The 25,330-nt window shown below is 48.3% G+C and overlaps 1 protein-coding gene across 6 annotated transcripts; it reads right to left on the bottom strand.

Annotated features, from left to right (window-relative positions):
- Window positions 1–207: 207 nt before the first annotated feature.
- On the bottom strand, window positions 208–17,221 carry IDH3A (isocitrate dehydrogenase (NAD(+)) 3 catalytic subunit alpha). Of its 6 annotated transcripts, none has more exons than XM_072802369.1 (11): window positions 17,085–17,221; window positions 12,019–12,081; window positions 9,876–9,959; window positions 8,118–8,232; window positions 6,615–6,802; window positions 6,076–6,209; window positions 5,202–5,304; window positions 5,037–5,101; window positions 4,184–4,268; window positions 3,623–3,775; window positions 208–1,550 (listed from the first exon to the last, which is right to left on the bottom strand). In XM_072802369.1, the coding sequence occupies exons 1-11, from the start codon at window positions 17,109–17,111 to the stop codon at window positions 1,467–1,469; spliced, it is 1,101 nt and encodes a 366-aa protein (XP_072658470.1). In that variant the 5' UTR covers window positions 17,112–17,221; the 3' UTR covers window positions 208–1,466. The 6 variants fall into 6 exon arrangements, with proteins under 6 accessions (XP_072658470.1, XP_072658481.1, XP_072658506.1 ...); XM_072802380.1 differs by having other exon boundaries at window positions 12,043–12,081; window positions 17,085–17,191; XM_072802405.1 differs by having other exon boundaries at window positions 9,876–9,934; window positions 17,085–17,181.
- Window positions 17,222–25,330: the final 8,109 nt, after the last annotated feature.

The following is a 25,330-nucleotide window of genomic DNA, read 5'->3' as shown; positions in this document are numbered from 1 at the left end:
GTTGTGGTTATTTAAGCCATAGGACGGTGTGCCATGGGCGTGAGTGACCATTGACACCCTGGGACAAGCACAGGTGCAGGAGAGCATTGAAGGGAATATTCTGTAAAGGCAAGTGGCTGGCGCTAGCCCCCTGCACCCTGAATACCCAGAGACAAAGGGACCTCCGGCATCTCGCCAGGAGACAGGTGGAGAAAGCATGCATCTCAGTCAGTTCTGAAGTCTTTATTAGGGTGATCCAACACAACAGAGGAAGCTGCAGCCTGAACAAAGTAAAATACATGTGAGCCTGAAGTCTGCTTTATAAGCCTAAACATACTCAGGTGGGACACATGCTAAAAATCCCCTGTGCTCTGGGTGCAGTGTGCAAAGTGCAGGGGTTTGAATGCCACACAGGGGCAGGAGAGGACAGGAGTGGCCTTTGCTGTGGGGGTCGCATAGCTTTTCACAAAAATAGTGACCTAGAGTCTGACATAAAGGACAGTCGCGCTGCGGGGGGGAGGGGAAGGGGCAGAGGTCAGCAGCAGAGCCCAGCCCCCACTGCGGGGTCAGCTCTCACTGGCACTGCTATGGCACATGGAGGGCAGTGGCTCAGTGCCGTGGGGACAAGGCAGGCCAGCCAGCACCCCCAGCTCCTCACAGCCAGAATATTCCCGGTGGGGTCCTTCAGCTGCCATGGGGGGTGTGAGTCATGCTGCAGGCTCCTGTAGCCGGCTCTGCACCAGAGACTCCTCACCCTCACATGTCCAGTGGAAAGGCCGCCCCTGCCCTCCATTAAAGCTCTGGCCATGAAGGTGCATCTCCAGATAACAAAACACGTGTCTTTGTATCCAATATACTACCTATGTCTTATTACCAAAAATACATCTCTCATTACATAGTGCTTGGGTTTGAAATCTTTATTCACACTCAGTAATCCACGTAGAAGGACCCACCTGTCTACTTCCACATCACTAAAAAATATGCCGTTGTCACTGGTTTTGACCTGAACTTTCCAGGAAACCTCCTATGCCCACTTAGCTCTATAAGAATGTTACCTTGTGCTATCATGTCTGTAATCTGTTTTGTTTCTATTACATTTTTCATAAACCAAGGAAAACAGTGTCTTCTGAAAAAAGTTGTTTTCTCTTGTTAATTCTGTATCGTATTTATAGCTGAAGAAACCATTTTAACTGAAGTGTTAAAATGATTAACATGGCAAACGATACAGTCCACTTAAGAGTTTACAAAAAACATATACTGGATAGACATTTAATAAATAAAACAAGCGCTTAGGGAAAGTCCTTTGAAAGCAGGCCTAGGGACGTCACCTGCACCCTCTGCACATATTTTGTTAAGAAAAGGCCGTATCTAAAAATGTACTGTCAGGAAAGAAGAGAACCAAATGTGTGCAAGACAGGAGGTGCCATACTGTATCAAGGTACATCTCATCGGGTGGGAATGACGGACAGACTCCATTCGCTGGATCCTCAATCTAAATCTCGTACTCGACGACAGATCTCCTCTGTGAAGTCTGAGCATTTTGCGTTGCCTCCTAAATCTTTTGTTAAGCTCTGAGAAAAAAAGCAAAGATAAAAATGCACCAACACATTCGACCAAAACAAGGCTGTTTTTATGGAAAGCCCCCCGGTGAGATGCTGGCAGGGCAAGTCTGGCTCCCCACCCACGGAAGAGCAAGGCCGAAGGCTGGCACTATGTTCCCACCCAGGAAGACTAGGGTCCAGTGAGCGCACACAAAACGCCTGGGGAAGACAAGACGCTCTCACCACAATGGGAAGCCAGGAGGCTTTCCAAAAATTTCCCTCCATACAGTAGATCCTAAGAAAACATCTGATTATGGACATTTAAACAAAAGCATAAATAAATCCCTTGGGGAATTTTTTTTTTAAATTTTTTATTTATTTATGATAGTCACACACACAGAGAGAGAGGCAGAGACATAGACAGAGGGAGAAGCAGGCTCCATGCACCGGGAGCCCGACGTGGGATTCGATCCCGGATCTCCAGGATCGCGCCCTGGGCCAAAGGCAGGCGCCAAACCGCTGCGCCACCCAGGGATCCCGGAATTTTTAAAGTTAAAAAAAAACATACTTTGAGATATTTTTGGAAGCTGAGAAACAAATACTAAGGTAATGTTTGAATCACTAATTTCTTTTTTTAACAATTTAAGTATTTCTTTTCTTTTCAAAGATTGATTGATTTATGATAGAGAGAGAGAGAGAGAGAGAGAGGCAGAGACACAGGAGGAGGGAGAAGCATGCTCCATGCTGGGAGCCTGACGTGGGACTTGATCCCGGGACTCCAGGATCACGCCCTGGGCCAAAGGCAGGCGCTAAACCACTGAGCCACCCAGGGATCCCCACTAACTTTTTTTTTAAGCAAGCTCTTCACCCAGTGTGGGGCTTGAACTCATGAGCTCAAGATAAGGAATCTTGTGCTCAGCCAGTGGAGCTGGCCCAGCACCCCTCAATCATTGCCTCTCCAACTCTCCTCCTTAGAAGAGAAATTGTGCCATACTGCCCTGGGTCCTCTGACAGTCTGTCCTCCCTTCAGTCTGAATGGGATCTTGAGATACTTGTCTCTTGTCCCACTGTGTCCTGCACAATTATAAGGGTCACCGTGTACTTGAGGCGGTGCTCTGCAGAGCAGGTTGGGCTCTGGGGGCTTGGTGGGATAGCTTCCAGAAACGAATCCTAGGCCCTAGAGGCCCAGCTTAGTGTCCATGAGCCCCGTACTCTCTGCCCATGCTTGGAACAGCAAAGCTTGCTGAGTCAGAGCCAGACTGTGTGTGAGCCCCAACTTTGCCATGAAGGAGCCATGGGACTGTGGATAATCCGTTTCTCTGTGCCCCAGTCCCTTCACTTAGAAAAGGGGATTAACTGTAGCATCTCCTTCACAGAAGAGATTTGTGGAGATGAGAAACATAAAAAACATAGTCATGCAAGTACTTTGTTTCTATTGGCCACTATGATTACTTTCAGAAAAGCTCTGTTTTACTTTCCTAACACAGACACATGTTGTGTACCATGTCCAGCATCTGGATCTGCCCTGAGATTCCAGCCCCTGAGGCCTGGACCTTAGCTTTGCTTGCTGGGTTACACTCTGCAGACCCCACGATGTACATGACACATGTTTATTGCCGGTAGAATCAGGGGCCTGGCCCAGATCGGGCACTGCCAACAGGATATCCAGGCCTAAATGGCTCTGGCTCCCAAATCTCGGCTCTTCCTGCTGCACACAGGTCTCCGCATCAGAGCTTCCTGACCCCTCCCTCATGAAACATGGGGCTCCTCTCTTCACAGAACACACTCCCGTGTGTGCACACGGCCTGAGTATGCTTGGGGTGCCATTGCCTGTTGCTTTCACCCGGACAAAATGTGTTCAAGAAGGTATTTGGGGGGGTCCCTGGGTGGCTCAGTGGTTTGGCGTCTGCCTTTGGCCCAGGGCGTGATCTTGGAAGTCCTGGGATCGAGTCCCGCATCGGGCTCCCTGTGTGGAGCCTGCTTCTCCCTCTGCCTGTGTCTCTGCCTCTCTCTCTGTGTCTCTCATGAATAAATAAAATATTTAAAAAAAAAAAAAAAAAGAAGGTATTTGGCACAGCATAAGTATGGCAGATGACTGATACCTTTCCATCCTTAATTGTAGCAAAGCACGCAGCCTCAACCCTTGCAGCATGGTCAAAAAGCCCCATGTGGCGCAGCATCATCACAGCGCTGAGCAGGAGAGCCGTGGGGTTGGCCATGTCCTTGCCAGCAATGTCCGGGGCAGTTCCGTGAACCTAGCGGTGGGGAACACAACCACAGTCGGGGGACAGCCAACAGCCTCTTCCCAGCACACTGGGCCTGGTCCTGTCTCCTCATCAATGAGCAACAGCTACGGAACGGCTACTGTGCCCAACTCATCAGATATGGGTCCTGGCGGTAAAGGCTCAGAAAAATAGCCAAAGTCACAGAGAAAAAGTACAAAATATGGACTAACAATCTTTTCCGATTTCCGATAAAATGTAACTGAGGAAAGACATAATAAATGATAAGGATACAAAATTAAGGAGGAAATCAATGAATAAGCTTATATAAAACCTGAACCCCAGGGAAAACTCAACAATTGAACCATATCCATGCAGATAACCCACCCTGGCCTCAGGCCATTCCTGTGACCGCGGCTTCACGGTTACCCAGGGCCTTACCGACTCGAAGATCGCTACCCCGTTGGCTCCAATGTTGCCACTTGGTGTCACACCAAGACCTCCAATCAATCCCGCGCACAGGTCACTAGCAGCAGAAAAACATTTCAAAGAGTATTCTGGAAAGCCTCACCCAGACTTCCCGCCAAAAGGAAGCAGAGCTCCTTGAGAAACAGCTGATCCAGGGCCACAGTCAGGAAGGGGCAGCGTACTGTCTCAGAAAGCACACAGTAGGCCATGCCCAGGGGACACAACACAGCTCAAAGGGCAATGCACCGGCCAGTATGAATGATGGTGATGTCGGATGTAACTCACAGTTGTATCCAAGAGTCAAATTGATACAAAAACGGATGCAAATAAATGAGAGAAGCTTATTCTCACAGAAGAATACCCACTAACAGGTGGAGAAGGAATAGTGGCCACCTTTGTGGGGCAAGGGACAAGGGGACGAAGGGGGAGGGGAGGAGCGACACCAGCAGGGGTGCTAAGATGCGGGCACTCAGGTGGTGGGGGCCAGGGACACAGCAATTTTCCTTTTCTGTAAGCCTGCAATTCTGCCAAAAGTCACAAAAATTTGGTAAAAATGACCACCCAAGGGCTATACATAACACGGCAAAATCAATCAACCAAAAATACATCTCAGCATGGGAAGAGGGACAACAGCCCAGAGCCGATCTGACAAACAGATGAATAACCCATCCAACCTCTAATCACTGACATCACCACCCAAATGCTAGGATCCAACTCATATGACACACGCTATACTTAATAAAAATTGATTCAAACTCCTTAAGCCACATTCATTTTAGGACATTTATAAATAAATTACAGACTGAAAAGGAATAGCTGGACTCACCTAAGGATGTCTCCATACAAATTTGGCATAACAAGGACATCAAATTGGGACGGATCCTGGACCATCTGTAAGAGACAAATCTGTGTGTTTAGCGACCAACACGGCACACTGCTGCATCCGCAGCACGCCACAGAAAGTAGCAGGTAAGCAAGCACGTATACTTACATTCAGACATACTGTATCAAGGTACATCTCATTAAATTTAATATCTTTACAGTTTTCAGCAACTTCCCTGCATTTTTGTAGAAAAAGCCCATCTGACATTCGCCTGTATTTAATCAAATAAAAATTGTTGAAAAGACTTGCAGAAAGAAAAGGATCAGGTCAGAGAGTAAAGATAAGTTCAAGAAATGTTTCGGAAGCCCAGACGTCAGATTTCAATTATATTAAAATTATTTTTTTGGCAGTTAATAAAATGCAAACTGAAAATGTTTTAGAGTATTTCCAGAAGCACAAAAGGGCATAAAAATGTAAAATCGTTTTATCATAATAAAGACTATGCTTTTTAACTAGTTCTAAGTCCAGCAAGAATTAAGAAATATCTATTAATAAGAAAATGTTAAAATTGCTTTAAAAGATAAACTTAATCAATCATTTAAGTGGTTGGACTATTGCACACGCTCAACCCCCTTCCTAGGTCAGGGAACCGGTTTCTGCACACACCCGGAGCTGCCTTAAGCAGTGGAGTGAGCAGAAAGACAACCACAAACCATCCATCAGGCAGCCCCAGTGTGACCATTTTAGAGATGCTCCCCTGGTCTACGTGGACAACAGGAGTGCCCCTGCCCTTTGAACTGCATGGCCTGGGTACACCACAGCCACAGCACATGGGGACCCAGACTCCAGCATCCTTCTCTGATAATGCCCAGTCTCTCCTGACATACCAGGACCTGAACTCCCACCCTCCAATCTGCTGCATACACAGGACACGAGACTCGAGAGAGACATGGACCCACTGACTGAGGGGAAGAAAGGGAAGCTGGATCACTGCCCGCCCCCACCAACTGCCTGAGCACGTGCGGCTCTGGCCGGGACTCACATGATATTGGCTTTGTGCACAGCTGTGACGTTACTCCGGTGGTTGTTGCGGGCATACTCGAAGGCAAACTCAGCAATGCGCCTGCTCGCCTCCTCAGTGATGAGCTTGATGCTCTGAACGACCCCATCCACGATCTGAAGAGCAGGTCCTTGCCTCACTGGACTGGCCCGGCGCCGGGCCGTGGCCGGTGAGGATGCACCCCGATGTGGGGTGTCCCAGAGGTTAATAACATCATCAGCCCCAGTCCCACCCCAGCCCCATGGAGTAGGTAACATAAGGCCCCCTGAACAGATGAGGATAACTGAGGTGCAGGGGTGGCCACCTGCCCCCAAGAACACGGCTGTGAACTGGAGGATTCAAACTTCCAACAGAGGGCACTCCCCAGGCCTGGGTCCAAGCCCCACTGCCTGACGCCAAGCCAGGACTGAGGCCCATGCCCACACCTTGCAGAGGTCACAGGCAGCTGTCTGTGCGAGATGTGTCCAACAAACGGGAATCGGAAAAACTGTCCCAAGTGCAAGTGTGTGAAATGAACATACCACATGCTCTATGCCACTGTACTCTCCTTCTGTGTTCTCCCGGATGGTGACAATGTTCACGTCGGTGTAAGGGGTTTTGTAACCCTCGATTGAAACACACGGTCGGACATTTGCATAAAGGTCAAATGTCTTACGCAGCAGTAAATTCATAGATGGGTGGCCTGCTGCTATTGGGGTCTTCAGAGGGCCTGTAGTAAAGAGCACCCAGATGACAACAGGGTTCTGGGGTTTTCTGCTTCTTTATAAACACAAGTATAGAACGTTTATTTGAAATTCCAATTCTTCCTTGTTTCACTTTTCCACTAGAACTTTGGATAAGTAGCTGTGTGACACATGTAACATGCATGCTTAGGAACTAACAGACACTTTTACAACAGACCAAGGGTCACTTGAAAGGACAGGCAGTTCTCTGTTTTCTAAGCATGGCTGTCACTCTCAGGCACTCCCAGGTCACCGGCTAATCTACCCGGGCCACCATGAGGGTGTCTGTCTCTGACTTTATCTCCCTGATTCAAATGAAGGAGGAAGAGTTCCATGGAAGCTTTCTGGAACATTACTGCCTTCCTTAGTAACACTGCATACCTCATGGGAGAGGGCCAGGCTCGGCAGTATCTGACCCTCGCCCCTACCAATGAGGTAACAACACTTACTGTCATTTAAAAGTGAAGGAAAGGGGTGCCTGGGGGGCTCAGTGGGTGAAGTGTCTGCCTTCAGCTCAAATCATGATCCCAGCGTCCTGGAATCAAGTCCCACATTGGGCTCCCTGCTCAGTGTGGAGTTTGGTTCTTCTTCTGTCCCTCCCTGCTGGTGCTCTCTCTCTCTCGAATAAATAAATAAAATCTTTAAAAAATAAAATAAAAGTGAAGAGAAAAAAAAACAAAAGATCAAAAGCAAGGGTAAGAAAATTGCCTAAGCCTCCCAGCAGTAAGTGGGATGGGATTCAAACTTACGTCTGTCTGGACTGTATTGAATGGGAATCAGGTACATGCTCATATTTTGAATCATGACCTGAAGCATGTATTAATTAAAATAATAAAACCGTGAAAAGTCTGCAGAAGATAAACCTAGCACAAATATACACTTTCACTGACACTGGCCAGTAACCCTTGAACATTCTTTTGCGTCTGCCTGTCTGTCTGCCTGTCGCCGAAACACAACGTGTCAGCACCCTTGAACATTCTTACTGGGGAACAATACACCCCAAATGAAAACAATCTGACCATAACTAAGTAGCTTCATTTGGGGTGCACAATACAACATGTGGAGAAGGTTGTGTGCCTGAAACTAACATAACAGTGTGTTAGCAACATTCAAATAAAGACATTCTTTTTTTTTTTTTTTTTTTTTTTTCAAATAAAGACATTCTGAGAACAGAAAGAAGTACGCTGCTTCACACAGGATGGTTTGTTTTAATATGGTCAGGCCCTATTTAGCTTCAACACAGAATCTCTCAGAAACATGACACTGGAAGCAGAAACCCATAGGAGCCGCCACATCCACTACCTTTCAGGCCCATCTTGTTCTTATCCATGGACTCTTTGGCTTCAGGAGGGATCATCCACTTTCCCCCCGGTCCTTGAATGGCAGTGACATTCCGCTCCTCCCACTGAATGGGCGCCTAGATGTCAAGGCACAGAGCACAGTGAGCCGCACAGTGACTGGCACGCACACAGTTACAAACTTCTCCAACTTTGGGTGCAATGAGTGATAACACATAATATACATCCAGAAAGTTCCTGGCATTCGAAGAGCTGTCACTCCCTAGTGTGCCCAGAGCGCCTCTCTGTGCTACCCTGTCTGGTTCAAACCTGGCTGCCACCTGCCCACTTATCTCTCAAAAGCCCTAATGTGGCTACGATTAGAATATTGCAAGGATGGGACGCCTGGGTGGCTCAGCAGTTGAGCGTCTGCCTTCAGCCCAGGGCATGATCCTGGAGTCCCGGGATCGAGTCCCATAGTGGGCTCTCTGCATGGTGCCTGCTTCTCTCTCTGCCTGTGTCTCTGCCTCTCTCTCTGTGTGTCTCTCATGAATAAATAAATAAATAAAATCTTAAAAAAAAAAGAATATCACAAGGAAGGGAGAAGTATGCCTGCCGTAGGAACCCAGGGATCACATGCTAAGTGAGGGAAGCCCATCATAAAAAGCCACATAGTACAAAACCCCACTCATATGAAATGTCCAGAAGAGGCAAGTGTGTGGACAGAAAGTAGACAAGTGCCTGCCTGGGGCAAGCAAAGCGGGGAGGGTACTGAGAGGGTTGCAGGATGGGCAGCGGGTGTGAAGGTGGGTCAGGTTTCTGTCTGGGGACTGAGCATGCTCTAAAGTTAGAACACAGTGCTGGCTGTACAAGTCTGCATGCGCTGCAGACCACGGACTTGGACCGCACCCTGCAAACAGACAAACCGTGGGGTACTTCAATAAAGCCAGTTAAAAACCCCAGGTACAGCATGTAAGCTGCTCAGGAGCCCCAGCCTTCCCCACCGGCACTGACGGCGGGTGAGCAATTGCACCCAGTTCTACTATCCCAGTCTTGGATCCTCTGTAGGATCATGGTTAGGAAACATGGTTAGGAAAACTAAGTATGTATGGTTTAAACAAATCTCCGTCCCCACCCCACATTGGGCGGTATCATGACAGTGCAGGACCTTGCCTAGCTGCCATGTCAAACACAACCAACTTTCCCGAATTCCCCAAACAAAAGCATTTTCAACTATCTGCTGCATGGGAGGCTGGGCTATTAGAATAATCATATCTCCTACTTGATGGTAATAATGCTTCAGAATTTTTTTTATGGCCCTGCGGTTTAGTGCCGCCTTTGGCCTGGGGTGTGAATCTGGAGAGCTGGGATCAAGTCCCACGTCAGGCTCCCTGCATGGAGCCTGCTTCTCCCTCTGTCTGTGTCCCTGCCTCTCTCTCTCTCTCTCTCTCTCTCTGTGTCTGTCATGAATAAATAAATAAAATCTTAAAAAAAAAAGATTTTTTTTTATCTTTCAAAAATCTCATCTACAGTTTTTTAAAATATCAGTTTTATTCTTCTTGGCAGGAGGGCAGATATGAGGCAGACAGGTGCCTTGGCAGGGCCTCAAGACCCACACATGCAAGCAACAGCACTGCTCAGGTGACTGAGTCCAACGAAGCCCGTGCACCCTGCACTAACCTCCCCACTTTACACAAACAGGAGTAACTTATCCTGAGACTCCAATTGGCTAAGAAAAGATCTGTACACGTTATTATTAAAGGCAGTTTTTAAACGCACTTACTTTGGCAGCATCAAAAATCTTCATAACTGCAGCTGAGATCTCAGGGCCGATACCATCTCCTGGAATTAAAGTGACTGTCTGAACCTGAGTGTGAGATATCAGCAAAGACAGTCTGGATTAATTTTGGAAGGTTTGGGAAAGAACATCACTGACAGAGAAATCCAGTTCATTGGTGGGGAGCAGTGAGGGGCTCAAGAAGACTCAAAGGCCTTCGAGTAAAGAGATGTCCCTCTGGAGAGTTCACCAAGATGGAGGCGAGACTCTAGAGACTCAACTCTACTCTTCACCTGAATTCTGAGGCTTTGAAAAAACGTAAGTGATGCTCTTTAGATAAAACAAAAATAAACTACTAAGTAGACTTCCCAATTCACATTTCAGACAAGCTACAAAGAGACCAATTAAGTCTATGAAACCAAAGAGAACAAAGTTTCCACAATGTTCTCTCACTGAAATTCAGGGGGTTTCTCATGAAGGCAACTGCTCTCCTCTCCAGTGGGATTCTGGAGAGTTAGGTCCTCACCCAACCCAGGCTAAAAAACATTCAGACACATTTCCAGAATACGGCTGCAGTCTGTTCTAGAACTCAGAGAAAATCAGACTTCCAATCGCCGGGGTGGGGGGTGGGGGTGGGGTGTCCTCTGCTTTTCTGAGCAGAGACACTGGCTCCTCCATGACAAATGTCATCTGAGGGAGCCCGGCAGAGATTTTATGTGCGACCTACAAGAACAGCAAGTGCGGTCACGCCAGCGGAGTCTGAGGTAGACCTAGAATGGCAAGTGTGTTTATAATGTAACATCAGGGGTTTATTACAGAGGTTTCAAACAATCCAGTCAGCATTTCAAATGTAGAAATAAAAATGTGTAAAGGGAAATCATGATGGGATTTCAATGAGTTAAGATCATATTCAGAACCCCCCCCCCCCCCCGCCAACTGCGGACAATACGTGTCATTATCAGGGGACCTTCTCTCAGCAGGAAGTCTGCCCAGACAGTGGTCCCCAACTTTTCCAGTCTTCCTTGCCTGTGCTATATTTTTTAAGAAATCACTGATTCAAGTGTCCCTGGCCTTTTGCCTTCCACTGATAGTCACTGAGCAGGTAGACTCATTATTTCTGAATTCCTCTGTATTACTGAAGAAAGTTTTTTAAAAGTTAGTCTCTGTTCTTTTTTCTTTCAGATATAATCCCCTCCCTGCCAGGCGAATATCTTCACAAAACAGACATTTCAAGTGATAGTGGAGAGTAATGATGGTCTCATGAGCTTTTGGAGTGCATAGAAATGCTAGCATGGCCAGCCTTGTGCGTGAAGCATAAGCCTCCTTCTGCATCTTTTGTATAAGCCAAGCCAAAGAACCCTCTGGCTTCTTCTTCCTGTTCTCCCAACACATAGTAATAAATGGCATTAGGCCACCAGAAGAATCTACTTTTCCTCCGCGATAGAGAAAGTAAGCGGAAGAAACAGGTCTTATAGAGATATATGAGAGTAGAGGAATTATGAAATACAAATCAGATTCTGTGAGAAAGGGGTAAAATAAAAAACAAACAGGAAGTCACTGACCCACAGTCTTAGAATGCTCTAAAAATGTGGTATCAGCTTTTAAAGCACAGAATTCTAATGCTGGAGATTCTAAAAGCAGCAGATTTCTTGAGAAAGAGGTGATCCACTACAATGACAGTCTATAAAGACTGCATGAGGACATATGAGCCCACAGGGCTCAGATGAGTTTGAGGCATTCCTAATTAGCGGTCAATCTACTGTTTTTAGGGAAGCTCATAAAAGAAAAATGCAAAGCAGGTTTTGAAGCTTCTCAACAATTTTCTCTCAACTTGTACTGGTTTCAAAAAAAACCAGTCTTACGAAAATGAGATTGTAAAGTAATCTCAAGGGTAGGCTCAAGGGTAATTTCTATTTTTAACCAGGCTCCTTTAAGACATTACAGAGCCAGCTGTAACATAATTCTTAAATGTGCAAGCAATCGGATGGATTTACGCGTGTCAGCCAACAATTTAAATATCCAGTATAAGTATGACAAGTTTTTCCTAATTTTAAATAAATGGTGACAAAAAACTATATAATAAATGTGCTAGAGCATCTTTCTTGAGAAACTTCTAAAAAGGAAAAAAATAAAAGATAATTATACTCACACCACCAGCAAAAGCTCTGGTCACCTGTTTTTGGTTGTGGAATGCCCCCAGCAGCCGAGAGACCTACATCAATATCAACAAAGAAATGTCATGCATAGAATTAAAAACCATATACAAGTGGGGACGAGGCCATTTCTGATAGATGCTGCTGCTGCTGCAAGTTTGCACACATACATTCCGGAACTTCGGAGGAATATTTTTCTCATGAATTAGCTCAATGTGACAAGCTATCTCAGATTTGAAAACCTAAATATTTGGTTTATCTTTGCTTTGAAAATTTAAGTACTATACACTTTTAAAGTTGATTTGATGAATAGAAGTTGTCAAAAAATATTGAAGGTGGAATGAAACTATACCCTTTTAGCTCAAACACTGGATTTTTCTCAGATGACCTGGAAGGTTTTATGTCAACGTTCTTGACTACTGGGTCAATTTGGGGTGAACCCATACTCTAAGAAAACTATCACTAATTTTGTTTTGTTTTAAGATTGATTTATTTATTCATGAGAGACACATAGAGAATCAGAGACACAGGCAGAGGGAGAAGCAGGCTCCCCGTGGGAAGCCCGATGTGGGACTCGATCCCAGGACCCCAGGATCACAACCTGAGCCAAAGGCAGACGCTCAACCACTGAGCCACTCAGGTACCCAGCTATCACTAATTTTAGAGCTGGAAGGGTCCTTACAAATTCCAGAGCCCAACTCACTCATTCTATAGCTGGAGACATTGGTGTCTCAAGGGTCAGGATCTGCCTAAGGCCACAGAGTGATCACAGAGGCCAGAGTTTATGTCTGCTGACTTCTAGTCCAGAGATCCTTCAATTACATGTCATGCCTACTCTTCTCCCATGATTTAGTAATTATACTTTATAATAACAAAAATCTAACAAAGTTTATTTAATACCATTTGATACCTGTGTCATATAGAATGAAGATTTTACTTATTTTTTCTTATTTTTCTGATAATATAGGTAACATGGTCATTATTGTTAACTGTCAGGTTAGGGGATACAGAAAAAAAAAGTGACCTACTAACCCCACTATGAGATATTACCACCAGTATATTGTGGGGTTTTTTTTGTTTTTTTTTTTTTATTTTATTTTTTTCCAGTATATTGTTTTCCACTCAACACTATCAGACACTAGAAACAAGTTTTAAAAGGTTGTTTTGAACTTTAATAACTTGGTTGTTGAAAACTGGTACAAAGTCCTATTATGAAATTGGGTACATAGGGTAGTTACTAAAATTCATTAAAATTTATAAAGGTAGGGGATCCCTGGGTGGCTCAGCGGTTTAGCGCTTGCCTTCGGCATGATCCTGGGTCCCGGGATCGAGTCCCACATCAGGCTCCCTGCATGGAGCCTGCTTCTCCCTCTGCCTGTGTCTCTACTTCTCTCTCTCCCTGTTAACTCTCACAAATAAATTTTTAAAATCTTAAAAAAAAAATTATAAAGGTAACTTTTTTCATGCTAGACAAATAAGCAGATACATTTGTCATATGGTGGCTTAGTCTTCCTTTCTGGAGAGAATTCTCCCAAGGCCCGACCCTCTGCTGGCATCTACTAATGAGATGCCAAGCAGCAGCCAAACAGGTATGAATGAACCGTATTCTCTAACCTGGCATCTACAGTCATCTCTCTGGGCTGAAAAACCAAAAAAATAGGGCCAGACCCAAAAGAACACACTGGCAAAAAACCTTAATCCTAGAACATGATTCATCCACAGACAGATGGGCTACTGGAAGAGAGGCCATGTAAAGCCACTCTGTGACAGGCAACATTATAAAATGTGCATGAGTGTTTTTCCCCATCCCCCGCCCCACCCCAGAAAGAGGGGGAAAATAATCCTACAAAACAGGCCCATGTCTTTGTGACAAAGACTCAACCCAAAAGTGATTTATTTTTTTTAAAAAGATTTTATTTATTTATTCATGAGAGACAGAGAGAGAGGCAGAGGGAGAAGCAGGCTCCATGCAGGGAGCCTGAAGTGGGACTCAATCCAGGGTCTCCAGGATCATGTCCTGGACTGAAGGCGGCGCTAAACCGCTGAGCCACTGGGGCTGCCCCCAAAATGATTTAAAATGTCAATCCAGGGATGCCTCGGTGGCTCAGTGGGTTAAACGCCTGCCTTCGGCTCAGGTCATGATCAGGGTCCTGAGATAAAACCCTGCATGGGGAGCTCAGTGTGGAGTCCACTTCTCCCTCTGCTCACGCTCTCCCTTGTTCACTTTCTCAAATAAATAAAATCTTTAAAAATAAAATAAAATAAAATGTCAATCCACAAGCACAAAGATTTTTGTTTTGCTCATTGTTGGCTCTCCAGTGTCCAGAACAGCATGGGACACACAAGAAGTGTTCCCTCTGGAGTATTTTTGGAGAAACACAAGCCGGCCTCAATCATCTCTCTTATCTGACAAGTCCCCACCCCAGCAAACATCTTTAATACTTAGGACATCTTCTCTAACAGCCAGTCTTGTCCATGTTTGTCATCTCTCCTACGTGATCTTAGAATAAGGCAGTATACATCTAAGTCAGTAAAATGACCCAGAACTTTAAGTAAAATGAGCTTTTCAATTATTTTTTTTTACTTTTTAAGGATTTTATTTATTCATGAGAGACAAAGAGGCAAGAGACACAGGCAGAGGGAGAAGCAGGCTCCATGAAGGGAGCCTGATGTAGTACTCTAGGACTCAATCCTGGGTCTCCAGGATCACGCCCTAGGCTGAAGGCAGCGCTAAACTGCTAAGCCACCCGGGCTGCCCCAAAATGAGCTTTTTTAAAAGCAGAGACTGTCTTGTACTTTATAATGTACTTGTACATACTTTACATGGTGTTATCTCTATAAAACCTGGAAAGGTAGGTATTAGTGGTCCCTTTCAGATGAGGACACTAAGGCCAGGCTCATAGACTTCCTGTCCTGGGCCATCTGAATCCATTGCTTCTTACTTCCTTTATTACCTTCATAATCCAACTTAAAAACACAAATACAGTGTTGGACGTATGACAGATACTCACTTAATAAATATTTGCTGCTCGGGAACTGGCTTATTGTAAATACTGCATTTTATAACCAGAAAGGTCTTGGGATGCCTGGGTGGCTGGTTGAGAACCTGGCTTCGGCCCAGGCTGTGATCCTGAAGTCCTGGGATCCAGTCCCACTTCAGGCTCCCTGCATGGAGTCTCTCTCTCTCTCTCTCTGTGTCTCTCATGAATGAATGAATAAATAAATAAATAAATAAATAAAATCTAAAAAAAAAAAAAAAGAAAGAAAAAGAAAAAAAGAACCGGAAAGGTCTTTAGAAAGCTAGTGTTTTCTCTAAATAAAGCTTTTCTGGATTAAAAAAAAAAAATTAAGGGGCAGCCCGGGTGGTTCAGAGGTTTAGCCCCGCCTTCAGCCCAGGGCATGATCCTGGGGTCCCGGGATTGAGTCCTACGTCGGGCTCCCTGCGTGGAGCCTGCTTCTCCCTCTGCCTGTGTCTCTGCCTCTCTCTCTCTCTGTCTCTCATGAATAAATAAGTAAATAAATCTTCAAAAAAAATTAAGCTGCAGACTTTTTTTTCAAATAAAAGTCTAGAAGGAACTCCAACAGAGGAACTACTGTGACTGAAACCCACATCAGCCCAGCATCTCCAGCATCCTGGGGCGTGGGTCTCTGAAGCACCTTCCACTCCAACCCCTAAAGGGAGAAGCGGGACCCACAGAGGTCCAGTGATGGCCAAGGTCACACAGGAGTCCGTGTCAGGGGAGAACCTCATCTGACTCCACAACCCACTGCTTTCTGAATACCCACTATATGGGTTTTTTCTTGCAGTCTGCAATAAAGGCAAAGCAAATTTCCCAACACATCCACCATCAACAGAACTGCTTTATTAGTCTGCCACTCTACCTACCAAAGATGAAGCAGGTGTTAAGTGGGGGTAAACTCCGTGATTCAAGGTTTGATTTCTGCTGAGACAGTGATACAGAAATCACTTTTACCTCCAGGAGCAAATGTGGCATAACAGTCACCGTCATACACACATCCAGGTCTGGAGAGGGTAACCAAGCAGAGCCCAGTTACTGAGGCCCAAGCACCACTGTCTGCTGGTGGCTGCTGGGAAACCTTCAGATGTGTGTTCCTTCCGCATGTGCTAGGTACTTTCACATTACTTTATGTGATCCTCAAACAACTCTGTGAGGCAAGTATAGGTGTTTTACAGACGAGCATCCAAATCTCAGAGAAGTAAAGTAATTTGCTCAAGGTCACACAGCCCATTAGCAGCATTGTCCGAATTCAAACCTAGGACTTGGGGGCAGACTCCCCGCAGAGCTCTTTTCATTAAATCACAGCGATCTGGGTCACTCTTTAAGCTCAAAGCAAAAGGAGAATAGCACCAAGTTTCACCAAAAACAACCTGAACTGCTTGTAGTAGATTTCTAGGGGGCCAGGCTTGTGAGGAGCAACAGGAGACCCGAGGGCCCACTTTCCCGTGGCGTCACCGGTGTGACCTTGGCCGCAGAGCAGACAGTACGGGGGTGAGAACTAGCAAGCCGGACCCCGCGGCCGCCCAGTTCCGACCCCGACGCCGCGCGTGACCTTGAGCCGCAGCGCCTTGCAGACGCAGGCAGGCTCGGCCGCGACCTCGGTGCCCCCTGGCGTCGCCGCGCCCCCTGGCGCCCCTGCGGCCCGGCCCGCGCCCCGAGCTGTCAGGGCCAGCGACGGCTCTCCAGGTCGCGGCGCTCGCCCCCGGGACAGGGCAGGGGCTGGGCGGGGATCTCCCGGCTGCGAGGAAACCCCGCGCCGTCCGACGGTGGGCCCGTGGGCCGCCGTCCCCACCGCCCCGCAACCCCGGCCCCCGCGCCAGGCTCAGGCCGGGCTCAGGCCGGGCTCCCGCGCGGCGCTCCTGGGGATGCCCGGGCCCCGCCGTGACCTTGGCCCCGCCTCAGGCGCCACCGTCCGCGCACCCGGCCGCCGCCACAGCCCGCGACCGCCGAGGCCCGCGCGCCCGCCCCCGCCCCCGCCCCCGCCCCCGCCCGCTGGCTCCCTGGCCGCGAGCCCGCCGGCCGCACTCCGGCCCGGCGCCCACCTTGGAGATCCACGCGGGGCCAGCCATAGCGTCCCTCCTGGCGCCGCGACGGCAGCAGCGACCGCAGTGCGCAGCCGCGCAGCCCGCCGCCGAGCCCTCCCCCGGCGAAACCACGCCCCCTCCCGGCCCCGCCCCCGGAGCCCCGGCCCCGCCCCTGCCGGCTCGGTAGCCCCGGGCGGCCGCCGTCCCCGCTGGCCAATCGCCTGGCTCCCCTCGCGGTGACGTACGGAGGCGCGACGCGGAAGCGGCCGGGAAGGCCCCGCCCCCCACGGCTGCTGCTGTGCGGGTCCGGGTCCGGGTGCGGGTGCGGGTGCGGGCGGCCTCTGCTCGCGGTTGCTGCGGGTGCGGGGACGCCTGGCTCTCGCCGCACACGCCTGTTGCTGTGGGACAGCGTCACCGACGTGGGGAGCGCTGCGTCCCCGGGGCTTCGGGCGGCAAGGTCGTGCGGGCCAGGCCGCGGGCGCTGCGGGGAAGCGCGAGGGCCCTCGTGCCCGGGGAGGAGGCCTCGCCCTGGGGGGGGGGGGGCGGAGAGGGGCTTCGAGCCGCGGGGGGGGGCGGGCTCGTCCCGGAGGGCGTCGGGGGTGGCTTAAGCAGACTAGGCCTCCCCCTGCCCGCCCTGCAAGGTGATGGAGTAGGTGAGAAATGACGCCCAAGGCCTCACTGACACCAAACCAGGGACCTCGCCAGCCTCCCCCTGTCCCTGGCCTTCACGCACCCCGTCCTTCCCCTTGCTCTGCCCCGCCCCGTCCCCCGCCAGCCCGACCCCCGGGCTCTCCCAGGCCCTCACCTCTCACCAGTGTCTGCAGCCCCGCTGGGGAAACCCCCCAGGCCTGCCCCCCCCATCCCGTCCCCTACTCAGTGCGCCCTGTCCCCAGGGAACCCGAACCCTTCCCAATCGGTCTTTCCTGCCCAGTCTTGGAGAAGACCTTCCCAGCCCACAGAGGATCTCCGGTGTCTCTGCTTCTGGACAGAAACTAGCACGTTTGTGCTCAGTGACTGTAAAACAAAGATGGGGTGACTTTCTCCAATACTCTCTTTAATCTTCACCAGAACCCCGTGAGGAAGCTGAAGTGCAGCGGGCAGTGGTGCTGCATTATACTGGGAAACCTAATTACCGAGAGGTCAGCGGTTCAGCAAGGCTTCCCAGGCAAGGGGCATCCTATCAGATGCAGTGAGGACAGGAAGTAAGCCTGAGCCCTGTCCTCCCAGTCTAGGGAGGAAGAGACCCCAACAGGTGCCTGGAGGGGTTTGGACCTGGTGCGTTGACTGGGGAAGATGCTATGGTGGAGGTGGTACTTGAAGAGGTAAAATGTCAGCAGCCTGAGATGGGGCCAGGAGACTGGAATGAGCAGGAAAGCGTCGGGTTCTCAGAACTGAAACAGACCCCAGAGGAAACCTCCCAGGCCCAGCTCTCACGAACAAGGTGCTCCCGGCTTGCCAAGCAGCTGGAGGGATGTCATGGGAGAGACATTTAGCTGACCCCACCCCTGCCCCCACTGGGAGTCATTCCCTGGAGCAAGCCACAGTCTCCAGAATCCCTGAGAGCCATCCTGGAGCTACTCCAGCCTGCAGGTCACTCTCCAGACAAGCCCCTCCGTCCTGTCCTTGCACTTTGTAGCATCCTGAGATGCCATCAGCAAGGTGTTTGCCCCTCGGGGACGGATCTAGAAGGTGTGCCCATGTTTGTGACTACAGCACTACCCAATCCAGGTCTGCTTCCCTCTAGAAAATGTTTTTAATCAAGATGGTAATGTTTAGATTAATGTCAACAAAATACATTATTAACATACCAAGTGCTTCTTTTTACAAAAGGAGCACAAATTTGCTTCAATAGGGTTTCCCTAATTTATTTCCTAAATATTAGAGCTTTAGTAAATAAATGGGCAAGGGACCTGAACAATCTGTTGACAGCCAGAGATACTCTAAAGATGTCCAACGGTGGGGCATGCCTGGGTGGCTCTGGCAGTTAGGCATCTGACTCTTCATTTCAGCTCAGGGTCATGCGCTCAGGCCTGCGTTGTGTTCCACACTAAGTGTGGAGCCTGCTTAACAAAATAAAATGTTCAGCTTTAGCCACAATCAAGTATTTACAAAAATTTTATTTTTAAAAAAAGATTTTATTTATTCATGAGACACAGAGAGAGAGGCAGAGACAGGCAGAGGGAGAAGCAGGCTCCATGCAGGGAGCCTGACGTGGGACTTGATCCAGGGTCTCCAGGATCAGGCCCTGGGCTGAAGGCGGCGCTAAACCGCTGAGCCACCCAGGCTGCCCCAAGAGGATTCTAAAAGTTAGAAACTTTTTTACTCCTTTTATTAGGAAATATTAATAAAATGCTAATGCCCTCTACTGTCTCATTTACGGTGGTACTGCTGCACTTAGTTTTGGCTGGCCTCCTACTAAACACTGTCACCATCTTTCTGGAAAACACTTTAGCAGTGTGTCTCGAGAGCTTCTGGGTTCTTACTCTTTCACCTCATACATAAACCCATCCCCAAAAATCCCTTGAGAAAAACCACAAAGACAAGTCCATCAGAGATATTCATTAAAGGAATGTCTATAATGTTGTTAATTGAAAGAGAAGCAGTCTAGATGATAACAGAGGAAATGGTCACATAATTGAGGGTAATGGAGTGGAACATACAGCCCTCAAAGGTATTATGAAGACCTTTTGGAATCTTGGTAATTATTTACAGTTTAATGTTCAGTAAGAAATGTATGAGAAGTTAACGTGTTTGCTCTGCTATCACTTCTTTCTGCTCCCTGAATCAGACTTCCCTCTCAGTGAGATCCAGCCCCCGCCTCCCTGTTGGCTCAGATAGAAGACTGGGAGAGTCAGCTCTATCTTTCCACGTGGATCTGGAATTAGATACTTACCACCTGCATTGCTCTGTCCCTGGTCTAAGCCAGAGTCCAGTCTGGGCAGAACCAGTGCAGTAGCCTGCAGACTGGTCCTTCTGCTTCCAGCCCATCTCCTGCCTCCAGGACCCTGTTAAAGGGTAAGACAGGGATCCCTGGGTGGCGCAGCGGTTTGGCGCCTGCCTTTGGCCCAGGGCACGATCCTGGAGACCCGGGATCAAATCCCACGTCGGGCTCCCGGTGCATGGAGCCTGCTTCTCCCTCTAAGTCTCTGCCTCTCTCTCTCTGTGTGTGACTATCATAAATTTAAAAAAAAAACAAAAAAAAGGGTAAGACAAATACACCCTCCGCTGGAAGAGCCAGCGCTCTGGCTGAAGTGTGCAGGCCCTCAGTAGTCTGGTCTTGCTCCCTGCCCTCTGTGTCCCAGATGTGAGGTTTTCCCCCAAAACCAGCAGCTGTCTGCAGGACCAGCTGGATGTCCCACAACTTAGTTCTGACACCGTCTTCCCAGAAAGAGTGTCACATCCCACAGGCCAAGGGCACAGTCCATCCAGACTGTCCCACTACCATGCTAGTTGCAGGTCCAGGTAGTCACTTGTGCTTCTGACAGTCCATCGCAACTCTGACATACCCTTGATCCCCTCTGTGGGTTTGAGTAATTTGCCAGGTTCATAGAGCTCAGAGAAACCCTTTTACCAGTTTATTGAAGGACAAGACAAAAAGAATGCAGGCAGCCAGATGAGATACAGAGGGCCGGCTCAGGAAGGTCCCGAGCACAGGAGCTTCTGTCTCTGTAGACTTGGATGTTGTGGGTGTGTTTGCCAACCTGAACCCTCCCCTCCCCACAACCTCACACACATGGGATTTCTATGGAGGCTGCACCAAGTGGGCACCATCATTTAATAGCTCCCTTCTCCAGAGGATGAGGAAGGAGGCCGTAAATTCCAAACTTTTTTTTTTAAGATTTTATTTATCTATTCATGAGAGACACAGAGAGAAAGAGAGGCAGAGACACAGGTAGAGGGAGAAGCAGACTGCATGCAGGGAGCTTGATGTGGGACTCGATCCCAGGTCTCCAGGATTAGACCCTGGGCCGAAGGCGGTGCTAAACCGCTGAGCCACCCGGGCTGCCCAAATTCCAAACTTCTGATCACGGCTGGATCCTTCTCATGACCAGACCTCTCTAGGAGCCACCCAGGGTCATCTCACTAGAATGAAGGATGCTCCTGTCACCCAGGAGGTTACAAAAGCTTTGGAGACTCCGTGTCAGGAACCAGGGGCAGAGCTGTTATGTTGTCTTCAAACATTTCAGTTTCAATAATGTGAATTATGTGTGTGTCACGGGTTTGAACCTACTCACATGGGGTTTGGAAACTACAGTCAACAGGCAGGCATTAGCTCAACACCCCCTTTTGGACAGCTAAGAATTGTTTTCACACTTATACTTTTAAATGGCTCATAAAAAAAAATAAATTAAAAAAAATAAATGGCTCATAAAAATCAAAAGAATAATACTTGGAGGACATCAATTACATAAAACTCAGATTGCAGTGTTGATAAGGAATGTCTCACTGAAACATGGCCAAGCCCGCATGCTTGGGATGGCAGCATTCAGAGCAGAGGCAAGGAAATGCAGCACAGACTGCGACTGGGTGGCCTGCAAAGCCTAAACCATCCCACCTGGCCCACACAGAAAGCTTTCTGAGCCGCACAGCAATGCTTGGTCTTGGTCTTGGTCTCAAGACTATTTCTCAATTTAAAATTTGAGGCAGGGATCCCTGGGTGGCGCAGCGGTTTGGCGCCTGCCTTTGGCCCAGGGCGCGATCCTGGAGACCCGGGATCGAATCCCACATCGGGCTCCTGGTGCATGGAGCCTGCTTCTCCCTCTGCCTGTGTCTCTGCCTCTCTCTCTTTCTCTGTGTGTGACTATCATAAATAAATAAAAATTTAAAATAAAATAAAATTTGAGGCAATAAATAAAATAAAGTATTAAATTAAAATTAAATTAAATTAGAGGCCCTTTGGAGCACCCGGGGGGGCTGTTGGTGAAGCATCTGCCTTTGGCTCAAGTCATGATCTCGGGCCTGGGATCCAGTCCTGCGTCGGGCTCCCAGCTCAGCGGAGAGTCTGCTTCTCTTTTTGGCTCTGCCACTAACCCCCCACTCGTGTTCTCTCTCTCTAATAAATAAAATCTTTAAAATAAATTAACATAAAATTTGGGGCACCTGGGTGGCCCAGTGGCTGAGTGTCTGCCTTCAGCTTGAGGTGTGAATCCGGGATCCTGGAATTGAGTCCCACATCGGGCTCCCTGCATGGAGCCTTCTTCTCCCTCTGCCTATGTCCCTGCCTCTCTCTCGTGTCTCTCGAATAAAAAAATAAATAAAACCTTTAAAAAAATAAAATTTGAGGGCCCAAGCTTTGTTAATACAGGTTATATCTATTAAAACTTATAAGATAAAATTGCAAATGACCCCTACAGCTGTATTAAACATGTGCTTTAGATAATTACAAAATAACCCCTCTATATGTTAGCTTAGTTCCCTTATTTTTATGAAAAATAGTTTCAAAGACATAAACATTAAGTGAGACAAGTGGGATTGTTCCACATGTTTGCAAACATTTTAAAGCCTGGCTTAATTTAATGGAAGACAGCTGGATTGTCCTGTCTGCGGCTTCATTCTACTGGTTGTAATTAATAATGTGGACCTCACAGACCGTCTGAAAAGGTCCTGGGGACTGTGCTTGGGGGACTCCCTGGAGGCAGTGGGGATTTTCTCCAGATGCCTCCACAGCAATGAAGCGTCCTGGCAGCAAAGGATCTATTCATTAGCACCAGGATGGCCCAAGCAACTGTTCCGATATGTGAGGTGCTGGCCCAACGGCCTCTACTCTCGGTTGGGCAGAGCAGGAGACTCCATGGGCTGTAGGTCTTAGATGTCCCATCTCGTCTCAGCTTCGAGCTGCTGAGTGAGGACGCTGTCATCTGATCCTGAACTCAAGGCTGGATTTTGTTGCTCAAACATTGTGGCTTCTGCTTCGGAGTAAATCAACAAGGAAGCTTGTTGCAACATCTAAAAGGACAAGTCCTCAGCCATGCGTTGTGCTCACAGAGCAGGTTCTGTGACTGCAGAGGACGTCTTTGCTAGTAAGTGATGGCCCACGGCCCACAGTCCAGTTCACTTGCACTGGCTGGGCCACCCCCCAACCCCCCACCCCCCTAGCAAGATCTGTGCATCTAGCACTCACCACTGAAGGTGACTTGGATCTACAGCAAAATGGAACCTGGTGGTGAATGACATGCCATGGTCATTTTAGGACAGAAATCCCATCCCACTGTCATGCTGGTCCAGGAGAGGGGAGGGGGCTCAGGCCAAAGTGATGGGGTACAATGCTCGAAGCAGTGGGACTCTGGCTAGAGCAGCCTATACTGATGGATGACTATGGGGTTAGGGAAGGAGGGGGTCATGCTGCTGAGGATTTTAAAGGCACCTGAAAGGATGGACAGGACAGTTTGCAGGAGAGGCTGACTCCTCCTCCCTCAACAAGAGGAGTCACCATCTGGCAGCCCCAGTGGCTCAGCGGGATCCTGGAGACCCGGGATCGAGTCCCACGTCAGGCTCCCTGCATGGGGCCTGCTTCTCCCTCTGCCTGTGTCTCTGCCTCTCTCTGTGTGTCTCTAATGAATAAAAAAAAAAAAAAAAAAAAAAAAAAGTCACCATCAGCTCAGTCCCATTCTAGGCCACCTGGGAACTTCCCACACCCAGAATGGCTTGTGGGGGAGGCTCCAACACAGGCCCACAGGAGCCATTCAGGGAGGGAGGGAGGGGGCTCACCATGTTTGCTCTGTACTAAAGACCCTGTGGCAGCAGTCACTTGACTCAATGTGCAAACAGGTCCAGGAAATGTATTCTTTTAAAGAATGTTGACTGAGTGTTTACTAAGACCTTGAGCTAGACCCTGGAGATAGAGCCAAGTAGGATATGGTGCCAGCCCTCCTGAACCCTAGCATTTGAGAGGAAATAATACCTGCCCCCTTCAAAATAGATGGCTCTGGACTGTGTATTCCTTTTTCCAGAAATATTAAGATCTATGTGTAGGGCAGCCTGGGTGGCTCAGAGGTTTAGCGCCGCCTTTGGCCCAGGGTGTGATCCTGGAGACCCGGGATCGAGTCCTGCATCAGGTTCCCTGCATGGAGCCTGCTTCTCCCTCTGCCTGTGCCTGTGTCTCTCTCTGTGTCTCTCATTAATAAACAAAATCTTAAAAAAAAAAATCTGTGTGTAAAATGCTGGAGATACTGGAAAAGACAGGCTGTCCAGTGCTAGAGATTGACATTAAATGGGTGGTTGCAGGGGACTTGTGTGCAAGACAGTGGACTCAGTAACAGCTCAGCTCACAGAACATAACAGCTCTCCTCTATTTGGGGAGAGGCCAACCTGACAAGTGCTCTGGGAGCAGGGATAAGACTGCAGAAAAGAATCCGGTCTGAATTGCCCCTGGGATAAAAAAGACTCGAGTAAGCCGAGATGGTGGTAGGACATTCCAGGAGGGGCTCTGAAGCTGATAAGTTACTAGAGGTGGGATAGCGAAGGACAACACCCTGGGCCCAGGAGCCCAGGACACTTCATCTCCACCGTAAAGATCCCCTCAGACAATGAGTCTTAGAAGAACTGTTTGCAGATCAAGAACATTTCCTCACAAACAGTAACAGCCAGTGAGGAAGGATGGGAAAGGAGGAAAGATTAATGTTTTATTGTACTCAGACCCTTTACCTCCTATCAAGGTCACTCCTTGGGTTTTATGTAGCATTAATCCTCCTGTTTCTGTTCCAAATTTTGAAATAAACTTTATGGAATGAGACAGACATGAAAAAAGCTAGTGTTTAATGAGTGCTCAGAAAGTGCCAGGTGCTGCCACGGGGCCCTCCGCTACCTCTTGGTGCTACCTTCTCATGTTGTATCATTTACAAGAGTGCAGTCGATGAGGAGTTGGCCCTCTTTAAAAGGCGGTAATCATGGGTTCCCTTAGTGTGGTCAAGACTTCAATCTACACATTGCTGAGTGACCTCTGGCCACTCTTCTCAAACTATTTCTTCATCCGTGAATGGATGATAACGCCAACTCTACAGACTTAAGAGGCGTTAATGGAATGATCATATTTGGTCAGTGTACAGCATCCAGCCCGACCCTGGGCACAGGGTAGGTGATCACTGTCCACCCTCCCATCAAACAAACACACACTGTTTTTCTGGGACCACACCCCACAGTGGAAGCACAGAAAATCAGAGAATGAGGCAAGAGCATCATGTTGCCCCTTCCTCGCTGGGTGGCCTTGGGCAGGTCCCCCTGCCTGAGCCCAGGGCTTCTCAACTATAAAGGGAATGTAACTGGCC

This window comes from Canis lupus, chromosome 2 (genome assembly GCF_048164855.1).
Source record: "Canis lupus baileyi chromosome 2, mCanLup2.hap1, whole genome shotgun sequence".
Classification (NCBI taxonomy): Eukaryota; Metazoa; Chordata; class Mammalia; order Carnivora; family Canidae; genus Canis; species Canis lupus.
This window is presented reverse-complemented; position numbering and strand designations above follow the sequence as displayed.

Coding starts and splice junctions, on each gene's coding strand:
- IDH3A (XM_072802369.1), bottom strand. CDS start 17,111: ATGGCTGGCCCCGCGTGGATCTCCAAG. Junction 6,803..8,117: donor GAACAAGATGGGCCTGAAAG/GTAGTGGATGTG, acceptor TCTTTACTACAG/GCCCTCTGAAGACCCCAATA. Junction 6,210..6,614: donor ACAGTGGCATAGAGCATGTG/GTATGTTCATTT, acceptor CCTGCTCTTCAG/ATCGTGGATGGGGTCGTTCA.